The 19,885-nt window shown below is 40.2% G+C and overlaps 2 protein-coding genes across 8 annotated transcripts in view; both read left to right on the top strand.

Annotated features, from left to right (window-relative positions):
• The window catches only part of LOC121536827 (RNA-binding motif, single-stranded-interacting protein 1-like), a 47,172-nt gene extending 42,059 nt beyond the window's left edge, over window positions 1-5,113 (top strand). For 5 of the 6 annotated variants that reach the window (XM_041844406.1, XM_041844408.1, XM_041844411.2 and 2 more), the window contains exon 14: window positions 1,404-3,982. The gene's annotated coding sequence lies outside the window, so the exon portion shown is untranslated. Of the gene's footprint in view, window positions 1-1,403; window positions 3,983-4,673 lie in introns of those variants that run through there. The other variant, XM_041844407.1, reaches the window with a different exon arrangement.
• An 8,709-nt stretch (window positions 5,114-13,822) lies between these two features.
• On the top strand, window positions 13,823-18,780 carry LOC121536828 (CD302 antigen). 2 transcript variants are annotated; one of them, XM_041844413.2, is made up of 6 exons: window positions 13,823-13,963; window positions 15,613-15,738; window positions 16,096-16,206; window positions 16,855-17,037; window positions 17,336-17,359; window positions 17,460-18,780. In XM_041844413.2, the coding sequence occupies exons 1-6, from the start codon at window positions 13,873-13,875 to the stop codon at window positions 17,657-17,659; spliced, it is 735 nt and encodes a 244-aa protein (XP_041700347.1). In that variant the 5' UTR covers window positions 13,823-13,872; the 3' UTR covers window positions 17,660-18,780. The 2 variants fall into 2 exon arrangements, with proteins under 2 accessions (XP_041700347.1, XP_041700348.1); XM_041844414.2 differs by lacking the exon at window positions 15,613-15,738.
• The last annotated feature ends 1,105 nt before the right edge of the window (window positions 18,781-19,885 follow it).

Raw genomic sequence — 19,885 nt, 5'->3', positions numbered from 1 at the left:
TGCCTGCCTCGCCGACCTGTGCAACAATGTTGCGATCTCCCCTGTGCCATATGAGACTGACAGCTTCTCTGAGCCAGGCGAATTCATTAATTTATGGGATAATTATAATGGATATATCCATAGAAATGGCAATAGAAACAAAGGTAAAACAAACAAAATTGCACATAGTTTGCTGTCAATTCAGCTGCTTGGTGTGATTGTGAGTTAGCTTTAGTTGGCTAGCTAGCAAAGCAGAAGTAGCTAGCCTGCGTAGCTACATGCCAATGATTTGTTTAGCATAGCCCAGCCAAATAGAATGGATAGAATGAATGACCAGCCTATTTGGCTAGCAACTTCACAATCTCAGAACTAACAACTGGCTTTTCCCCGGACTATATCGTCAGGTGGAAGTATTAAATAAAATTAATTTACTCACTAAAATAAAGTTATTAATGTAAACATATTGTTCATCTGTTTTTAATATGTTGGGAATCGTTTTATAAAAGCAATAAGGCACTCGATCCCGGGAACTATCTTGTAGCCTATAACTCCCTCCTAAGGGCTGTTTCCCTGGGCCTTTCGCTCCGCATTGGGCCTAAGAACAGCCCTTATTCGGGAGTTATTCACACGGTAATCCCCAGGTTATCATGCCTTATTGCTTAATGATTTAAATTTTCTAATCTGTTTTCAAATACTGACTGACCAAACAGCAAGTTACAAGTGACCAAATCGGGTTTGTGTGTGGTCAGACAGCAGTCATTTGCTGACATGGCTAGTTGTCATAGTAACGTGTAGGCTGATTGATGGTGGTGCTCGTGCTTCCTATCACTCAAGAGGTTACGTATCAAGCTAACGTGACAACAATGCCTGCCATGGATGTTTCCCAGTTGCTTTGAATGTTGAAAATCATAGTGTAAGGACACTTTTAAAGCCTCATAGGATAAGATGATCCAACTTTCAAAACGAGTCCTTTTTGGCTAGCCACAGCAGTCAACTAGCTAGCTAGGTAGCTGTTTAGCTTTCTAGCGCATTCACTAATTTGTTTGTAAACAATTAACAAGCTAGTTAGCTACCACATGTTCTTGTCAAAATCTCAACAGAGTAGCTAGTAAGCAACAATATATGCCAAATAACAGTCTAAAAACCACTTGAGGGCAAATACATCAGATTTGACCGTTCAGACACAAGTCGAATGGCCAGGAATCAGATTTGTATCTGATTTCAAATTACCTACCAAGGTTTGAAATGTGGCTTGAAATATCAGATTCCATGTGCTTTTTGTATGTTCAGACTGCAGGAAAAAGAACAGATTCGAATCGGATATGCAAACAAATAGGATTTAAGTCACTTCAAACTGCAAATGTGAACAAGGCTTTAGTACCAGAGTGTACAATCATTTGACTGTCTTGGTTGTGTCCTCTCAGGTGTGGTAGGAGCCCAGAAGATGGGATGACAGTTGAAACAATCATGGCTTCTTCTGGTGATGGATTGTGCGTTAAGGATGTATCACCATTTTGCACAGATTCTGCAATGATTTCCTTTTGTTAGTGATAAGAAAAACAAGTGAGACTATTTTGGTATAAGTTCCATGAAGTGCAAATAAGTCATTAATTCTCTAAAAAATAAGAAAGAAATTGTTGTATTTTACTAAAGAAAGAATGTTTATTTTTTACCAAGAATTGTCACATGGATGCAAGAACCTATAGAGGACCATGTGACTTGTTGTTTAAGGTGCATGATAGTAAAGATTTCTTTTGTTAATATTTTTTATAATTTTAATTTAGTTTTTCCTCTTATTTTGTACTGAAATAGATTTTTCTGACGTTTTATTAGCCAGACATCTTGAAAATTATGTTTTGTGCTTGCTGTGTGAGTGTTGCTATGGTGAAGTGTTAAATGTTTCTTATTGTACAGTGATTTATCTTAGTGGTCTAGATTGATCTTTCCATCTAGACCACAGTAGCTGTATAGGCAACCTAGGCTAGAAATGAGCAAGACATGGTGAGAGCTATTGCCTTGTAAATCAGCGAAATAGGGCTTTTCCTTTGGATATAGCTAAATAAATCTGCTGTGTTTAGATGTTGCTTTTCCCCTCTGAAAATGAATCTAAAGTAGACATTTTTAAGAAAAAAAAGTTTAGAGTGAATTACCCGCTAAATCTGATGATGATTTTTTAATAGGATGTAATGTTTGTATAATCACAGGGCCTTAAATGTCTCTGGTTGTTTGAATGTGGTAGAAATTCTGCTGAATTATCACATTTTGAATCTTGCCTTTTTTGATTACTTGGTGTTGTAGATTAGCCTAAAATAAGCTTTGTGGGGTGGGGGTGGAATAAGGGAGGCTGTGGTTGTGTCTTTTTGGGGGATGTTGTTGTTCTTTGTCAGTTTGGCAGGATGTTTCTTTTTCACTTTCAGTTGAAATGCAAACAGGCAAACTTGGATCTATTATTGTGCAAAAACTATCAAAGCCTTCCAGTACAACTTACGGCAAACGTTTAATGGAGTTTGAGTTGGGGAGAAACTGAGATAAATATGTAGATTTTATTGCACCTAGCTCTTTGATAGGAAACAAACAAGCTCGGCACTTTCAATTTTGATTTACTTCACCAAAGAACTGTGAGCTAGTAAATTGAGGAAATAGTTTAACTTCTCTCTCTAACCAGGATGTAATTGACTTTTTGCCAGACTAGATTGCAGTTTGGAGAATGTGCCTTTTTTTGTATATTTACATTCAGTTCTCATACGTTTTATGGAAAATATGGACACAAACAAGCATGAAGGATGATTCGGATCCAACAAGTGCCACACACTGATTTCATCACTACAGAAAAATGGAAAATGCAATGTTATAAAATGAATAAACCAGGAAAGAAGACAGTTTGAAACTATGAAATTACAAAAAATACAATAATTATCTGTTTTGACATTGTGTAACAGAATGATATTGCTAAAGTTAGATTATTTTGATCATAGTAGATTTGAACAGGCTTTATGATTAAGTTGTTTTCCAGAAGCCTGTGTTCTGGCCCATATATGTTATGTTCTGGCCTGATGGTCAGACAGACTGACCAGTTATCTACCTCAGAGTTTACTTTCTCCTCTGTATTGGGCCGGGTTAGCAGGTCCAGCCCGCCCTTCCAGACCAAACGCCATGCTCAGGAGCTGGCAATATACACTTGTTTCCTTTCAGGTTGTTTTATTTTCTTCACCATAATTGTTTTATTTTTTATGACGTATAATTATAATCATTCTGAGGAAAATTGTGCGTTGAGCGTGTTTTAGTTGTGTTCAGAAATTCAGTTTCATAGTTTCAAAAATAGAACTGCTGCTTTCATCACAATTCCAGATTCCAGAGGCTAATAAAAGTGGTTGAAGATAAATAAAAGCTGAAAGCTGTGGTATTTTCTGGATCTGTGCTCCTGAGAACATCATTGTTGCTTTGTCAGAGTCCAGACAGACTTGCAGCAGCATTTCCTCTGAAGTCAGCTTGAGTTGAGTTACCAAAGTGAAGGGCCATTGTGACTATACTTGAGATTTCTGTGTAACGCATGAGACTGATAACTAATACTGTTGAATTCTTGTGAGGGTTATGCTGCTAGTAATGTCTGAACCAAGTGCCATACTGCATCTGGGTCAAGAGTTGGAAAGGTGCATAAAGAAAGAAAAGCTCATTTAATTAACCATAATGTTAAACAGTCATTAAGTTATATTGAAAAGTAGTAATTTATGAAGATACGTTTTGTACAGATCGTTTGAAGAAAAAAAAGATTTTCATAGAGATATCGATATGAGAGTTAATTTGTTATTTTCTTTTACATGTGCCACACATTTGCCAGTGGTAACTTGTATGTCCAGTTTAAGGAAACTTTCCTCTATATTTTTGTTTTGTAGTGTTTGTTAAAGCCAAAAATATTTTTTTCAGTAGATTGTTACTTAAGCTTTATTTCTGTTAATTTCTTAGAATCTTTTTAAATAAAAACTTCCATTGGAATTATTCTGTGTTCTGTCTCTGTCTCTGATTCTGTGTTCTGTCACCAACTTCTGTGTTGGTGTGGGAGGGGAGAGATGGCATTATATTGATCACTGCCTGTTGTATTTCCCTTGATTCTTGCCAATAGTAAACACACACCCTCAGAGCTGAGACAATTGCCTATGAAGAGCTTGTTCATTTCCATCGTAGCAACATGACAAAAAAAAAAGAGTTATAAATTAGCATAATTTAAGTTATAGGATCTCTATGCCTAAAGCAATCCAGGCCGAATTCCCCAAAGTAATTGCCTTTGGCTGTAAAGTTTTGTTTCACTGTCTTTGCCTCCTCCCTCTTTCTTGCTGATCCATACCCCATCCCACCAATCCACTGTGGAGTCTGTATTGGAGGTCCTTAATTTGACCAATGGTAGCTGCTCCTGCTCTATACAAACATACATTTTGGAGTTACATTTATCAGTAACAATCAGAAGTAACAATTGGAAGACAAATTAAAGGATATATTGAAAACATAAGACTTTGAGAGAAAAAAAGCAGTTTTAGCAGCTTATTATTTTATATTCTTTCCTTACAGTGAAATGTGTCAAGACCAGAAAAATTGGAAGCCTATCAGAAATGGAGCATATCTTTGAAAAGTGTATTATATTTTAACCTTTTCTTTTTGTCTCTTTTTGTAAATGATACCCGTAACCTCTGTTTCCACAGATAAGGTGCTGAAGGAAAACAATTTCAGCAGTTCCCGCTGACACAGCCTTTGCAGAATTTTTCTTGTTGATCTTCCTCACAAAGCCAAAAGCTTTCAGGAAATGATTGGAGCGACAGTACAGCATGGCCTGTATAATCTCCTTACCAGCGACTGGCTCACCAAGGCCAGGGAGCGAGATTCATCCTACAGTAGCAATTTCCTCAGAGCACATGAGAATTCCAGTTATTGGTCTCAACACACTGACACTCTGACCTTCCCTCACATAGAGTTGAGATTGACACCGCTCTCTCATACAATTAAGATATGTGACACATTTCCTCTCGCAACAGAGGGGAAACTTATTTATGAGGTCCGTTACGTTTGAAAATGACAGGCTCGGGAAAAGGAAATTGCATAAATGGGGTAGAATCATACCATGTCAATCCAACCCGATTAAATAACTCTGACAATGCAATTTATCATTAAACTTTTGTCTGTTTTATTCCTCATCTTGTGCACTGTTTTGTAAATCAGCTATGGAGGCAATCTAATCAATATACCAGGACTCACTGCTCTAGTCTGTCCTTAGAATGCCTGAACAGACCTTACTGTTGAAGAGACCTTCTGTTGAGTTGGACATACAGTGTGTTTGGCACTAGCACATTCACAGCCCTGAGGGTGAGGGCAGTGTAGAGATTATCATCAACACCATCTCCCGGTCATGGTGTTAACATGCATGTCCCTGTCTCCGCCAGGGTGAGTGGTGACAGGAGGGAGGCTAGAGGGACTGAGGCTTGGAGAGGGCTGTGGCCAGGCCTGGGTGGGTGGTGGATGGGAGGGAGGATAGAGGGACGGGAGCTTGGAGAGGACCATTGTGGCCAGGCCCTGGATTGGCAGATGGGTCTTCCTGGTGTCCTGCGGGGTGTGGTGCCACCCGACGGGAAGCCATGAGCAGCAGACGGACAAGGAGCCAGATCTATGCTGCAGCTGTCTGTGGCTTGCAGCCACCTGCGTCTACTGTACAAGCTGGACACGCCTTCTGCCTCTACTATAGCTATATCACACTGCCCTTTTGTCTGTCTGCAGGTAATATCAGCACAGCAGCTCTCCAAGAAGAAACACCTCAACAAAGGTGTAATAATTGTGCCGTCTACGAGAAATCCTGTTTTCTGTTCCACCGAAGTACGTGGCCTTTACACAGGAGGAGGACAAAGAGCTCTTGATCTTTTTTGGACTTCTCTGAAACATCAACCTCCATGCATCTCAGTGGAGAGTGAAATAACAGTGTTATCTTTCTAGCTGACCATTATGTTTGATCTAGATCATCTAACAGTCCGATGACTTTGAATGGCTGGGTCTATTACTCTTCTTCTCTGTCTTCACTCACAGAGGTTCAATCTAAAATGTCTGCTCGGTATTAGGTTCTGGAGGGCTCCTGAAGATAAGAACTGTATATCCATATACGTAGGGGAGAGTGGGGTGAGTTGAACCACCCTTGTTGCTAGGAAACCATACACAAAATTAATCATTTGACCAAATATTTAGGAAGAGGCCATAATTTCATGGAGTTTGTGAAGGAAGAAATCACTTGGAAAAAGTGGTAAGCAAGTTAAAGTGGTAAGCGGGTAAAAAACGTTTCACCAAGTCAAATAAATATTTTGTGTTAGAGGTTTCATGATACTTGTGTCTAAACCAAGTAGATAATTTAAAGATTGTTCTATACATCAGTTGGGGTCTCTATAAACTTCAATATGAGGTCCTAAACCTAGCATAAAAGTGCATCTTTGTAGCTGTGTGGGCTAATATAGTCAAAATGTTCGAAGCACCGCTGCAATGCGTTATATTTGTACAGTGAACACTGTCTGAGTGAGGCTACAATACATTGAGTTACCCGGGGAAGCTGTGAAGCGCCATGGAAGCTGTGAAACCAGCTGTAGCCTATTGCGTGATTGTGTTTACAAGTCTATTATTAACCTCTAAAAGTCTAAGCCATTGGGGGAGAGTTCTAGTAAGCTAATATATGGAATTGTTTTAAGATGGTAATACCATGGATCATTTAGCTATTTGATTTAGAATTTTAGGACCCCTTTAGGTATAAAAAAATATATATAACAAAATGTAATTTAGCCTTGTTTTAAGATGGTAATACCATGGATCATTTAGCTATTTGATTTAGAATTTTAGGACCCCTTTAGGTATAAAAAAATATATATAACAAAATGTAATTTAGCCTTTACTACTATAGCCCATAGAAACGCATTGAATAACACATTCCTAAAGAGCAAAAAATACAGTCAAAAAGTGTATCATAAGGAATACGTTTTTAAAGTGTGTGTCCTATATCTAGGAGATATAAGAAAGCTCAGGAAATATTTTACTTTTTTTGGACACATACAGTTCCTTGCAAAAGTATTCATCCCCCTTGGCGTTTTTCCTATTTTGTTGCAATACAACCTGTAATTTACATGGATTTTGGGGGGGATTTCATGTAATGGACATACAGTGGGGAAAAAAAGTATTTAGTCAGCCACCAATTGTGCAAGTTCTCCCACTTAAAAAGATGAGAGAGGCCTGTAATTTTCATCATAGGTACACGTCAACTATGACAGACAAAATGAGAAAAAAAATTCCAGAAAATCACATTGTAGGATTTTTAATGAATTTATTGGCATATGATGGTGGAAAATAAGTATTTGGTCAATAACAAAAGTTTCTCAATACTTTGTTATATACCCTTTGTTGGCAATGACACAGGTCAAACATTTTCTGTAAGTCTTCACAAGCTTTTCACACACTGTTGCTGGTATTTTGGCCCATTCCTCCATGCAGATCTCCTCTAGAGCAGTGATGTTTTGGGGCTGTCGCTGGGCAACACGGACTTTCAACTCCCTCCAAATATTTTCTATGGGGTTGAGATCTGGAGACTGGCTAGGCCACTCCAGGACCTTGAAATTCTTCATACGAAGCCACTCCTTCGTTGCCCAGGCGGTGTGTTTGGGATCATTGTCATGCTGAAAGACCCAGCCACGTTTCATCTTCAATGCCCTTGCTGATGGAAGGAGGTTTTCACTCAAAATCTCACGATACATGGCCCCATTCATTCTTTCCTGTACACGGATCAGTCGTCCTGGTCCCTTTGCAGAAAAACAGCTCCAAAGCATGATGTTTCCACCCCCATGCTTCACAGTAGGTATGGTGTTCTTTGGATGCAACTCAGCATTCTTTGTCCTCCAAACACGACGAGTTGAGTTTTTACCAAAAAGTTATATTTTGGTTTCATCTGACCATATGACATTCTCCCAATCCTCTTCTGGATCATCCAAATGCACTCTAGCAAACTTCAGACGGGCCTGGACATGTACTGGCTTAAGCAGGGGGACACGTCTCGCACTGCAGGATTTGAGTCCCTGGCGGCGTAGTGTGTTACTGATGGTAGGCTTTGTTACTTTGGTCCCAGCTCTCTGCAGGTCATTCACTAGGTCCCCCCCGTGTGGTTCTGGGATTTTGCTCACCGTTCTTGTGATCATTTTGACCCCACGGGGTGAGATCTTGCGTGGAGCCCCAGATCGAGGGAGATTATCAGTGGTCTTGTATGTCTTCCATTTCCTAATAATTGCTCCCACAGCTGATTTCTTCAAACCAAGCTGTTTACCTATTGCAGATTCAGTCTTCCCAGCCTGATGCAGGTCTACAATTTTGTTTCTGGTGTCCTTTGACAGCTCTTTGGTCTTGGCCATAGTGGAGTTTGGAGTGTGACTGTTTGAGGTTGTGGACAGGCGTCTTTTATACTGATAACAAGTTCAAACAGGTGCCATTAATACAGGTAACGAGTGGAGGACAGAGGAGCCTCTTAAAGAAGAAATTACAGGTCTGTGAGAGCCAGAAATCTGTAGGTGACCAAATACATATTTTCCACCATAATTTGCAAATAAATTCATTAAAAATCCTACAATGTGATTTTCTGGATTTTATTTTCTCATTTTGTCTGTCATAGTTGACGTGTACCTATGATGAAAATTACAGGCCTCTCTCATATTTTTAAGTGGGAGAACTTGCACAATTGGTGGCTGACTAAATACTTTTTTTCCCCACTGTATATATTTCTGAAAGGCTCCAGAGTCTGCAACACCACTAAGCAAGGGGCACCACCAAGCAAGCGGCACCATGAAGACCAAGGAGCTCTCCAAACAGGTCAGGGACAAAGTTGTGGAGAAGTACAGATCAGGGTTGGGTTATAAAAAAATATCTGAAACTTTGAAGATCCCACGGAGCACCATTAAATCCATTATTAAAAAATTGAAAGAATATGGCACAACAACAAACCTGCCAAGAGAGGGCCGCCCACCAAAACTCACGGACCAGGCAAGGAGGGCATTAATCAGAGAGGCAACAAAGAGACCAAAGATAAACCTGAAGGAGCTGCAAAGCTCCACAGTGGAGATTGGAGTATCTGTCCATAGGACCACTTTAAGCCGTACTCTCCACAGAGCTGGGCTTTACGGAAGAGGGGCCAGAAAAAGCCGTTGCTTGAAGAAAAAAATAAGCAAACATGTTCTGCCCAAAGGCATGTGGGAGACTCCCCAAACATATGGAATAAGGTACTCTGGTCTGATGAGACTAAAATTGAGCTTTTTGGCCATCAAGGAAAACGCTATGTCTGGCGCAAACCCAACACCTCTCATCACCCCGAGAACACCATCCCCACAGTGAAGCATGGTGGTGGCAGCATCATGCTTTGGGGATGTTTTTCATCGGCAGGGACTGGGAAACTGGTCAGAATTGAAGGAATGATGGATGGCGCTAAATACAGGGAATTTCTTGAGGGAAACCTGTTTCAGTCTTCCAGATATTTGAGACTGGAATGGAGGTTCACCTTCCAGCAGGACAAGGACCCTAAGCATACTGCTAAAGCAACACTCAAGTGGTTTAAGGGGAAACATTTAAATGTCTTGGAATGGCCTAGTCAAAGCCCAGACCTCAATCCAATTGAGAATCTGTGGTATGACTTAAAGATTGCTGTACACCAGCGGAACCCATCCAACTTGAAGGAGCTGGAGCAGTTTTGCCTTGAAGAATGGGCAAAAATCCCAGTGGCTAGATGTGCCAAGCTTATAGAGACATACCCCAAGAGACGTACAGCTGTAATTGCTGCAAAAGGTGGCTCTACAAAGTATTGACTTTGGGGGGGGTGAATAGTTATGCATGCTCAAGTTTTCAGTTTTTTTGTCTTATTACTTGTTTGTTTCACAGTAAAAAATATTTTGCATATTCAAAGTGGTAGGCATGTTGTGTAAATGAAATGATACAAACCCCCAAAAAACCAGGTTGTAAGGCAACAAAATAGGAAAAATGACAAGGGGAGTGAATACTTTCGCAAGCCACTGTGGTCATCTGTAGCTCAGCTGGTAGAGCACGGCGCTTGTAATGTCAGGATAGTGGGTTTGATCCCCGGGACCACCCATACACAAAAATATATGCACGCATGACTGTAAGTCGCTTTGGATAAAAGTGTCTGCCACTATGGCATATTATTATTATTATTAACCCCTTATTTTTGTTGGCACGAAACTACCCCCATATTTTCATCCATTTGTATGGGTTATCTTCAGACGAGTCCTGTGACACTTGTGGGGATCATAGAGCAAAACGTGTGTTCGTGAGAGTCTCCCCTTTCCACAGTGTAGCCCAAACGGTTCGGACGCTACAGACAGAAGTTGGCACATCAGCGTTATCGACTTCAGATGAGTCCTGTGGGACTTGTGGGGGTAGTAGAGCAAAACGGAGAACACCATCGTGTTCGCGAGAGTCTGTAGGCCAAACCGTTCGGACACTACAGACGTTTCTGTGAGAAGACCGCCTCCCACCTGCTGTGTACCGGAGAAAACCGTGCCTGACAGGCGGGGGCAAAGGACACTGTCTAGCAGGTGGGAGACTGGGTGACACTGTGTGCTAGCGACACTGTGAGTTTAGGAGTAGCTAGCACACAATGTCCTTTGCTCCAGCCTGCCGAACACCTGCCCTCGCTGTCATTAACAGAACTGCGGGAAAAAAGTGCCCCACATGCAGGGGCGAAGGACATTCTACCGCTGTGTACTAGCTACCGTTGTCGCCCCCGCCTCTTCTTCTGTGGGGTTTATCAGCTGTTGGCATCCAACGTTATGGTGGATTACCTTCATCTACTGTACTGGAGAACTTTGAAAGTTTCTTCAAGTGCAGTCGCAAAAACCATCAAGTGCTATGATGAAACTGGCTCTCACGAGGACCGCCAAAGGAATGGAAGACCCAGAGTTACCTCTGCTGTTCAATAGAGTTACCAGCCTCAGAAATTGCAGCCCAAATAAATGCTTTGCAGAGTTCAAGTCACAGACACATCTCAACATCAACTGTTCAGAGGGGACTGTGTGAATCAGACCTTCATGGTCGAATTGCTGCAAAGAAACCACTACTAAAGGATACCAATAAGAAGAAGAGATCTGCTTGGGCCAAGAAACACGAGCAATGGACATTAGACCGGTGGAAATGTGTCCTTTGGTCTGGAGTCCAAATTGGAGATTTTTGGTTCCAACCGCCGTGTCTTTGAGAGGAGGTGTGATGGTGTGGGGGTGCTTTGCTGGTGACACTGTCTGTGATTTATTTAGAATTCAAGGCACACTTAACCAGCATGGCTACCATAGCATTCTGCAGCGATACGCCATCCTGTCTGGTTTGGGCTTAGTGGGACTATCATTTGTTTTTCAACAGGGCAATGACCCAACACACCTCCAGGCTGTGTAAGGTCTATTTTACCAAGAAGGAGAGTGATGGAGTGCTGCATCAAATGACCTGGCCTCCACAATCCCCCGACCTCAACCCAATTGAGATGGTTTGGGATGAGTCAGAGGGCAGAGTGAAGGAAAAGCAGCCAACAAGTGCTCAGCATATGTTTGAAAAGCTTTCCAGGTGAAGCTGGTTGAAAGAATGCCAAGAGTGTGCAAAGCTGTCATCAAGGCAAAGGGTGGCTATTTGAAGAATCTCAAATATAACATATATTTTGATTTGTTTGACTGGTACTGTATATATATATATGTGTGTGTGTGTGTGTGTGTGTGTGTGTGTGTTATTCTTTTGTAAATATATTCTGTTAATAGTTCACTAAAGTTTATTGCAACATACTGGGCACCTACTTATCTTTCTTGGATTACCTGCCATTTAGGGGCCTACCATCCCACTGCCATCATCTCACCAGAATATTGTATATAAATTCACTCATATGGTTACAGTATATAAAGGTTGAAGGCTAAAAACAGCCTATACTATATCTAGGCCTATAAAGAATGTGTTTTGTCCCCAAATAGACGCAGGCAAGATGCAGGCAAACTTGGTCCTAGATCTATGTTGTTGTTAAACCCAATGTCTCTCCTCACTGATGTCAATGAATGAATGGTGGGCGATTGAATTGTGGGTGTGATTTGATTGTATTTGAATTAGGTGAATAGCCTAATGATAATGATGATGATGGTGTGAGCCTAGTAACAGATTGAATGCAGTCCCTTTAATCATAGGCTATTGTTACTTTGTGTCTCTAAAATCACAACGTTTCCATTTCTATAGTCATGTGACAGTCTATCGGGGTAAGTTGAGCCAATGGTTGAGCCAATGGCAAGTTGAGCAAATGTAAGCGTTTTCTTCCCTGGCATAATGCAAGGCATTATCGCTGGGATATCAGGTAACAACAGGGCCTGACCTATGTAAAAAAAAAAAATGTTTAAGTACAAAGTGTTTGATAGTTGTTAAGCCTGTGTTAAAATATGCAAAAAAAAACAATTGTGTATGTGTTGAATTGTGTTTGTGAAATAGAGATAGACATGGTTTTAAAAAGGTGGTGGTAATATTTCATTCAGTACAGAAATGTGTAGGCGGTTTAACTTACCCTGTCCTGCGGCACAATTTCCCCATACCCGGGGTAAGTCGTGCCAAGAGACAACTTTTTTAGAACTGTAATGTTTACATAAATTCTGATTATTTCCAGGGATACACAACATCCAGAATTATATGTAGATATCTTTGTTAGAAAGAATACTGTATTTCCCTTGACAGAGTGATGCTGAATTAAAAAAATGTCTCAATTTATCCCACTCTCCTCTACATATTAAGTATGTGTGAGATATCAATCACAGTCTTGTCCATTGCTAATGTATGTTGACTTATTAAATATCTGCTCTCATTTTACAAGTCTCAACTATGCAGATTGTCTGTTATTAAACCTCCAAAGAATCTCTGGCATTGCTGAATAATTTTTGGAGTGGATATGCAGCAGACATTGCGTCTATGTTCCCTGTTGATTTTGTCTTGTTTATTAATGCAGTGTCTCTAATCTTCTTTTGTCTAGAAATGAGGCTTTCACGTACCCCACTGAGCGCTCTGCCATTCCAGCTCTCACCAACATTCTTCTCACTTCTTAAAGTCTCGCATCTTGTTTTTTCAGCCATATCCTGGTCAACTCAGCGGAATCACTGGGAGTTTTGGATTAATTAATGAGACAATAATGTTATTCATCATTTGAGTCATGGTAGGCCTAAGTAAGGATCAGGCTGTACAACCTAAAAATGAATGGAATTTATTGTGCTTCTTATTTACATCCAATTGCTCACTAATTTCAGTTGAATAAATGTATAAAATATGTTCCTGTGTGACTGTGATATATTTATTCTGTAATTTTTTCAAAACATAAAGAGGCACTCTAGGCAGAATGTGATACCACTGGGTTGCAATCACTGAAATCTATACAAATGTATGCAGTTATGGCACCATCTAGAGGCTTTATGGGTATTCTCTAAATCAATGTCCCCATGGGGCCCTACTCCTGTGACAAAACAAAACATAACCAAATAGACACACTTCCCCCTAATTTTGAATGATCTTGCTTCCTTCTCCATAATCCATAATAAAGCAACTGAAAATTCTATAGAATTTTATGAATTTAATGTTATTCTTCAACTTCACTAATAATTTCAACAATATGCAGCTATGCAATATAATGCAATTCAAAATAAAGTTTATGGTATGATCATTTGTTTTGACAAGCTTCAAACATACGCTTGAGTCTGAACTTTGCTACAGTCTACTTTTTGAGGGAGCATGTCAATTCAGGCACTGTAGGGGTGGGATTACATTTAAATGTGAGATGCTGACGTACGAAGCTCAGAAATTTTTTGGAGCCATGATTTGGAGCTCGCGGACATGGAGTCAATGATGAAATGGCACCTTCGCACCTTAACCTTGTGCAATCTCCTTTTCGTTGTTGTTTATTGGCAATCTACTTTAGCTGGTGGTAAGTTGAGATAATTAAGTATTGTTTAATTTTATTATATTAAGTGGATGGCAAATGCTCCCTTCGTGTTGTTCGAGAAAGTTTAAGTACTTGTTGTGCTTTCAGTTTAAACTTGTAACGAGATAACATTTGGGCAAAGTTCACTGAACAACATTGTAACATTGCACTAATGCTCACGATTTCCATGTCCGCATATATTTTTGTAGGGATTTATATTTTCATTCGATTACATGCCAAATATTCTAGTATTTATTAGACAGGCATAAAGCTGCCCTCGTGATTTGGCTTGTAACCATGTATAGTTCGGACATCGAGGTATAATGTTGAAGCAAACAATATTTGTCCATATAATTTCCAAAGGTAGCAAGGCAGTGTAGCCTAGTCTTCAGATAGTCTTCTGTAAAATGTGCATAATCTCCAAGTGGGCCCACCTACAAAATGGAAACAAACAATTTATTCCATGACATTTTCGCTGACATGGCACTTGATTTCTATTTGACAAGATAATGCAATTGCACTAATCTCACGAAGGTATACATACATTAAAGTCAAGGGGTATATTTAATTAGTTGAAATTACTGGAAAACATCCAGACTGTGGCTTTAGAAGTACTTAATGCTTCCAGTAAATAGATATCGCACTAAAGACTCTTGCTTTAAAAAAGTCAGTGATTCCTCACGAAACCAGACAAAAAAAAAAAAAAGAGTAGGATCCCTGCTAATTTTAAAGTTATGACCCATTTCATACCTATAAATTGGCCTTTTACTTGTATCATTGCGCATCCTCCAATCACAGAGGGTGACCATTTTTTGAATCCATTTTCACGTTCACGGTAATGCTGACAAATGTGATCATACCTGTAGCAGAAATCCCACTCTGGAACTTTGATATGCAAGTAGAGTATATTATGTTCATCAATATATAGAAAAATGAGCCAAATCAAAAATTGTATATTTTCAATATTCATGTTTATATTTTGGAATATTCATAAATTAAATGATTTTTAAAATCAAAATACTACTCATATTACAGAGCAAGCGGTAGAGCTTCATCTGACACTTTGTAGCACCTACAGATGAAACACTATGGAGTATTAAATGTCATAAATAGGCCAGCTTTGATAAGTTATTTCTCAATTATGCTTTTAGATACAAATGTCAAATATATGTAAACAATCCTTCCTCCAAAGGACTATTCTATGGAATTTTTTTTGTTGTTGGTCTTTTTGTGTCTGGGTTTTGTGAAGAATCACTCCAAACATCCGTGATTGCCAGTGTTACGGTGTCACGTTGCTTGCTAAGCGAGTACCACTTCCACCCGATTCGGCTCATACCTGGCTCGAACTTGGGACCTCTGCTTTGCTAACACATGTGACCGACCTCCTTGACAACGTTCCAACGGTTTGAGTCACCCAAAAGGTACCAATTGGAAGGTTCCATCCGCGACATTTCAATCTAGCTGTGGAGTGAGTTTACGCTACATTCTTAACTCTGTTACACCAGTCACATCCCAACTGGTAACACTGGTGGCTCTTGCTTGACTTGTTTTCGGTGAGCTGTTGGAAATGTAGGTTGGACCAGGGACTTACTTTGTTTGAAAGTGGGGTTGAGACTATAGTGGTTTTGTCTCATGATTAATTCTCCCCACAGATTGTCCTGCAGATGGGCGCACCTGGGTGCCTTTTGGACAAAGATGCTACCACTTTGTCCATGGAGAAGAAGACATAGCTAAAAGTTATACGATTGAAGCTGCGAAGTCTCTCTGCTCAGGATATGGTACTCATGACTTTTGTATCCCATTATGTTGCAACTTTTTTATCATTTAGGTCAGGGATGGGCAACTGCCCCCCTTTTGTAGGCCCCCGGATCAATTTCCAAAGACAAAAAACTGTCGGTCTCAACTATTCAAAGTTAGAATAGTAGAATACACAAGGTGCAATTTCGAAATTTGCTTGTGCATAAGCAGTTTTCCTCTTGTAAATTTCACTTAAAGGCTAAGGCCGGCTATGACTACATGTATGGATGTGGGTATGCAGACCCGGGCCCCCATGATGAGTTCAGATGTTTTGTGGCCCTCATCCCCTCAAAGTTGCCCATTCCTGATTTTACAGATTGTCCTGTGTTGTCTCTTAGAACTGGTGAGTGTCCAAAGTGCAGAGGAGAATGATTTCATCATCAAGTACAGTCCGCAGGTGTGGAAAGGCAACATCCATGTGTGGTTGGGCATGTATTATGACAGTGACGGTAAGTACTGATATTTATTCTGAAATTATGACACCTCTGTTTTATGAAAGCTACTTTGCCCTATTATGTGATTGTACAGCATAATGCGGTTACTTCACCCACTGCCATAATACATATTAAACTAGGCATTGGGATCAGTGTTTCTATGATTGTTTTTACATAATGAGTATCATGATCACATTTATTTGCTAATAAGGTTTATCAGGTCTTGTATGTGTGCCCTGGCACACACTCTTTGACAGTACTGTCAACACTGCCTGGGAAGATTTCCCATTGACCCACTTCGGATTAGTCAAGCATGAATAATGCTTCTTCCCCATTTGGAACAGTTCTGAACTGCACAATGTCAGGAAATACTGTTTTTATGTAGCTCTATATTGAGGAAGCAGAAGCAGGAGGATAAAAAAGCAACTGAAAGAAACTGTGATTCGTACCCAGATATTAATGCCTTTCATGTGCAAATCATGTGGAAAAAAGCAGACGCCACTGATTTTCTTTGAACGGGGTTATTTTCACTATGTGTATAACTATTTATTTCAGACCAGGTTTGTTTGGGTTATGAAAGAAATGTGAAATTAACAGAGAGAGAATGAGTGAAGTAATTGCTATTTTTCTAATTTTGATGTCTTGTTTTTTTTGTCTGATAAGATGAGGACTTTAAGTGGCAAGATGAAATGGGCCTGAGCTTTAAGAACTGGGGGAACAGCTCCAGCTCACCTGACTTGATTCCCATGGACACTTGTGTTGCCATGCACACCACCACAGGGGTGTGGGAGAAAGTCAGCTGTGTTGAAAACCCAGAGAATGGAGTGGTCTGTGAAACTGCTGAAAGTAAGGCCCTAGTTTTAGCAGCATTTGTGAACCATAATCTTTCTACTCTGAGACGGGACACACCATAACGAACATCGTCCATGCACAGCGGGCGGCCGTCAAATAGCCTCCGACCACAGAACACAGAAACATTTATTTTCATTTCCCGCCGACATAGACTAGTTGACATAGGCCCACTGCAGCAGCAATGTGTTGTTATGTCAATTTGATAAACAAGTGTATACAGATGTTATTATTTTCATTCATATGAGTTATTTTTACTCATATTTCACTGATATATTGTTAATTTATTTTTCAGAAGCAGAGAAAAACGGCAAACCCAGTAAGTGAAGCAAAGCCATTTTCCTTTATTTTGTTCTTAGATAGCCGTACAGTAAGCTCAATGGTGACCTCTCTCCCTACATTGTTTTTGTCCTGCTCAGCTACCAGTCCACTGCTCTCAGCTCTGGTCATTCTGAGTGTGGTCGCCATCATGGGGATCTCGGCAGTCTTTTGGTTCCTGCACCAAAATCACCAACACGGTGCCGTCCTCACATCATTCGAGTACCACCCCCCGTTCAGGGCTCCTACCTCTGATGAGGCCTGCCTAGTGGAGACAGAGGAGACTGATGACATGGCGTAATGAAGATCCTGCTCTTAGATTCTGCTGTGTGGAGTCGCTGTTGGATGAGAGGCCTTGGAGAGAAAAAGGCGACCTTTCTCTTAATTGAGACTGGTTCCATTGTCCGGAAAAGATGATTTGACAGGTAAAATTACATCCTACAATGCAAGGACATGCGTAGCTACACCACCAACTAATGCCACGGTATGCCCCGTCCTTTGCCTGTCTGAATGGGCTCCCATATGGGTATTGGGTCAGTCTGCTTTTCTGAAGCTTTATTCTTTGAATTATGAATGTTTGTGCTAACCAAACAGGATCCTAAGGAAATTGTGTTTTCAAATGACATTTAGCCTACGCACTGAATGCGTTGCATGCAGTTACAATTAATTAAATACTCGTTTGAATTGTGAGAATCACTGTTTTCAATCTTCAAAGAAGTTCGGTCTCCTGTTGTTTTCTGTCATAAAGTTAGTGATCTTTGTACCGCATGGCGAGTCTGATTGAGATACGTTATCATTATCACACATCTTTATGTTGTATTGCCCTTGTAAGTGCTCATACTCAGTCTCTTACCCTTAGTTCTCAATATGAGATAAATACAAGTAATTGAAAGTACAGAGGGACTAATCCATCATTCATATCTCAAACCGATTAAGGCTGGTAAAATATGTCAAAGAGCCACATTCAACCAGTGTGCATTTTCTCAGCAAGGGATCTGTAATTCTGTGTCCCATTGTCATTTGTGTGCTGTAACAGGCTTCTACAGATTATTACATTTATAATAGATATGATTTGTTGTGCATTAGTCTGTAATGACATGCATAAACTTCTATTCATGGGAGAAAACATTTTTGAGCGAGGATTGTTTGTCTTTCTCTAGTAATGTCCTTTGTGGGATACCTGAATAAACACTTATAATTCATTTTTACTAATATGAATACGGTCAGTGGTTTACTAATGCATTAGTGATATGTTACAGTTTGGGGAGTGGTGCTTAAATGGTGTTTTGTCAGCACTACATCCCTGTAAGGTATATGACTGTATTTGAAAGCTTTTTGCTGATTACTGTGCGATATTTGTTTCATTTGGCTTTAGCTAAGCCCTGTTTGTTACTCAAAATAAAGTTTGGACATCACCTGTGAGTTAGTCTCGCGTGACCATCCTTTCAAGTTCATTCTTGTTGAAGCCTGAAGTCTGAGGCTACCTGCGAGTTATGAGCCTGCCTGTCCTATGTTTGATTTACACTGAGTGTACAAAACATTAGGAACATGCTCTTTCCATGACAGACTTACCAGGTGAAAACTATGATCCCCTTATTGATGTCAGGATTTTTAAGCCTTGAGACATGGATTGTGTTAGTGTGCAATTCAGAGGGTGAATGGGCAAGACAAAGGATTTAAGTGCCTTTGAACAGGGTATGGTAGTAGCTGCCAGGCGCACCGGTTTGATTGTGTCAGGAACTGCAACGCTGCTGGGTTTTCACTCTCAACAGTTTCCCTTGTGTATCAAGAATGGTCCAACACCCAAAGGATATCCAGCAAACTTGACACAACTGTGGGAAGCATTGTAGTCAACATGGGCCAGCATCCCTGTGGAACGCTTTCGACACCTTGTAGAGTCCACGCCCTGATGAATTGAGACTGTTCTGAGGGCAAAAGGGGGTGCAACTCAATATTAGGAAGGTGTTCCTAATGTTTTGTACACTCTGTGTATGTGAGCATCTCATCTTGTGGGCAAACTTTGTAAGATTGTGCTTGTTTGAGACGGTATCTAGTACATGATATTGCAGTCGACGTTGTTGCTGTACTTGTTGCTTCTTTGACAAGTCGACATGGATAACAATGTTACATAGTTTGTCAATGGAATCTCAAAGTAATCCCTCATACATTGGTTCGACACTGGTTCGACCTTCCTTTCCTTTAGGAGGTGCTTCCAACCTTTTAACCCAAAGGCATGGAAATACCTCCTATAATGTACTGTATGAAAAGAATCCTACCTAACCCTAGGGTTTCAAAATTCCAGTAACTCCCAAAATTCACAGTTATTTCCAGAAAACCCAGTTGGAGGACTCCTGGATTTTCTGACTATTCCCTTATTCCGAAAGTCTTCCATTTCTGGGATTTTTGCAAACCTACCTAACCCCAAAGTGCAAAATCTGAAGTGACATCAACCATATTCATATCAGCATTATTCTGTCCATTCCTCAGATCGTTACAGAACTTTACAGCTAAATATACATCTGTCAAT

Source organism: Coregonus clupeaformis, chromosome 23 (assembly GCF_020615455.1).
Source record: "Coregonus clupeaformis isolate EN_2021a chromosome 23, ASM2061545v1, whole genome shotgun sequence".
Classification (NCBI taxonomy): domain Eukaryota; kingdom Metazoa; phylum Chordata; class Actinopteri; order Salmoniformes; family Salmonidae; genus Coregonus; species Coregonus clupeaformis.
This window is presented reverse-complemented; position numbering and strand designations above follow the sequence as displayed.

Bases quoted from the DNA above. Each gene is read 5' to 3' on its own strand.
- LOC121536828 (XM_041844413.2), top strand. From the start codon at position 13,873: ATGGAGTCAATGATGAAATGGCACCTTCGCACCTTAACCTTGTGCAAT. The intron at 16,207-16,854 runs GTAAGTACTGAT...TTGTCTGATAAG, and splicing joins CATGTATTATGACAGTGACG to ATGAGGACTTTAAGTGGCAA. The intron at 17,360-17,459 runs GTAAGTGAAGCA...TGTCCTGCTCAG, and splicing joins AGAGAAAAACGGCAAACCCA to CTACCAGTCCACTGCTCTCA.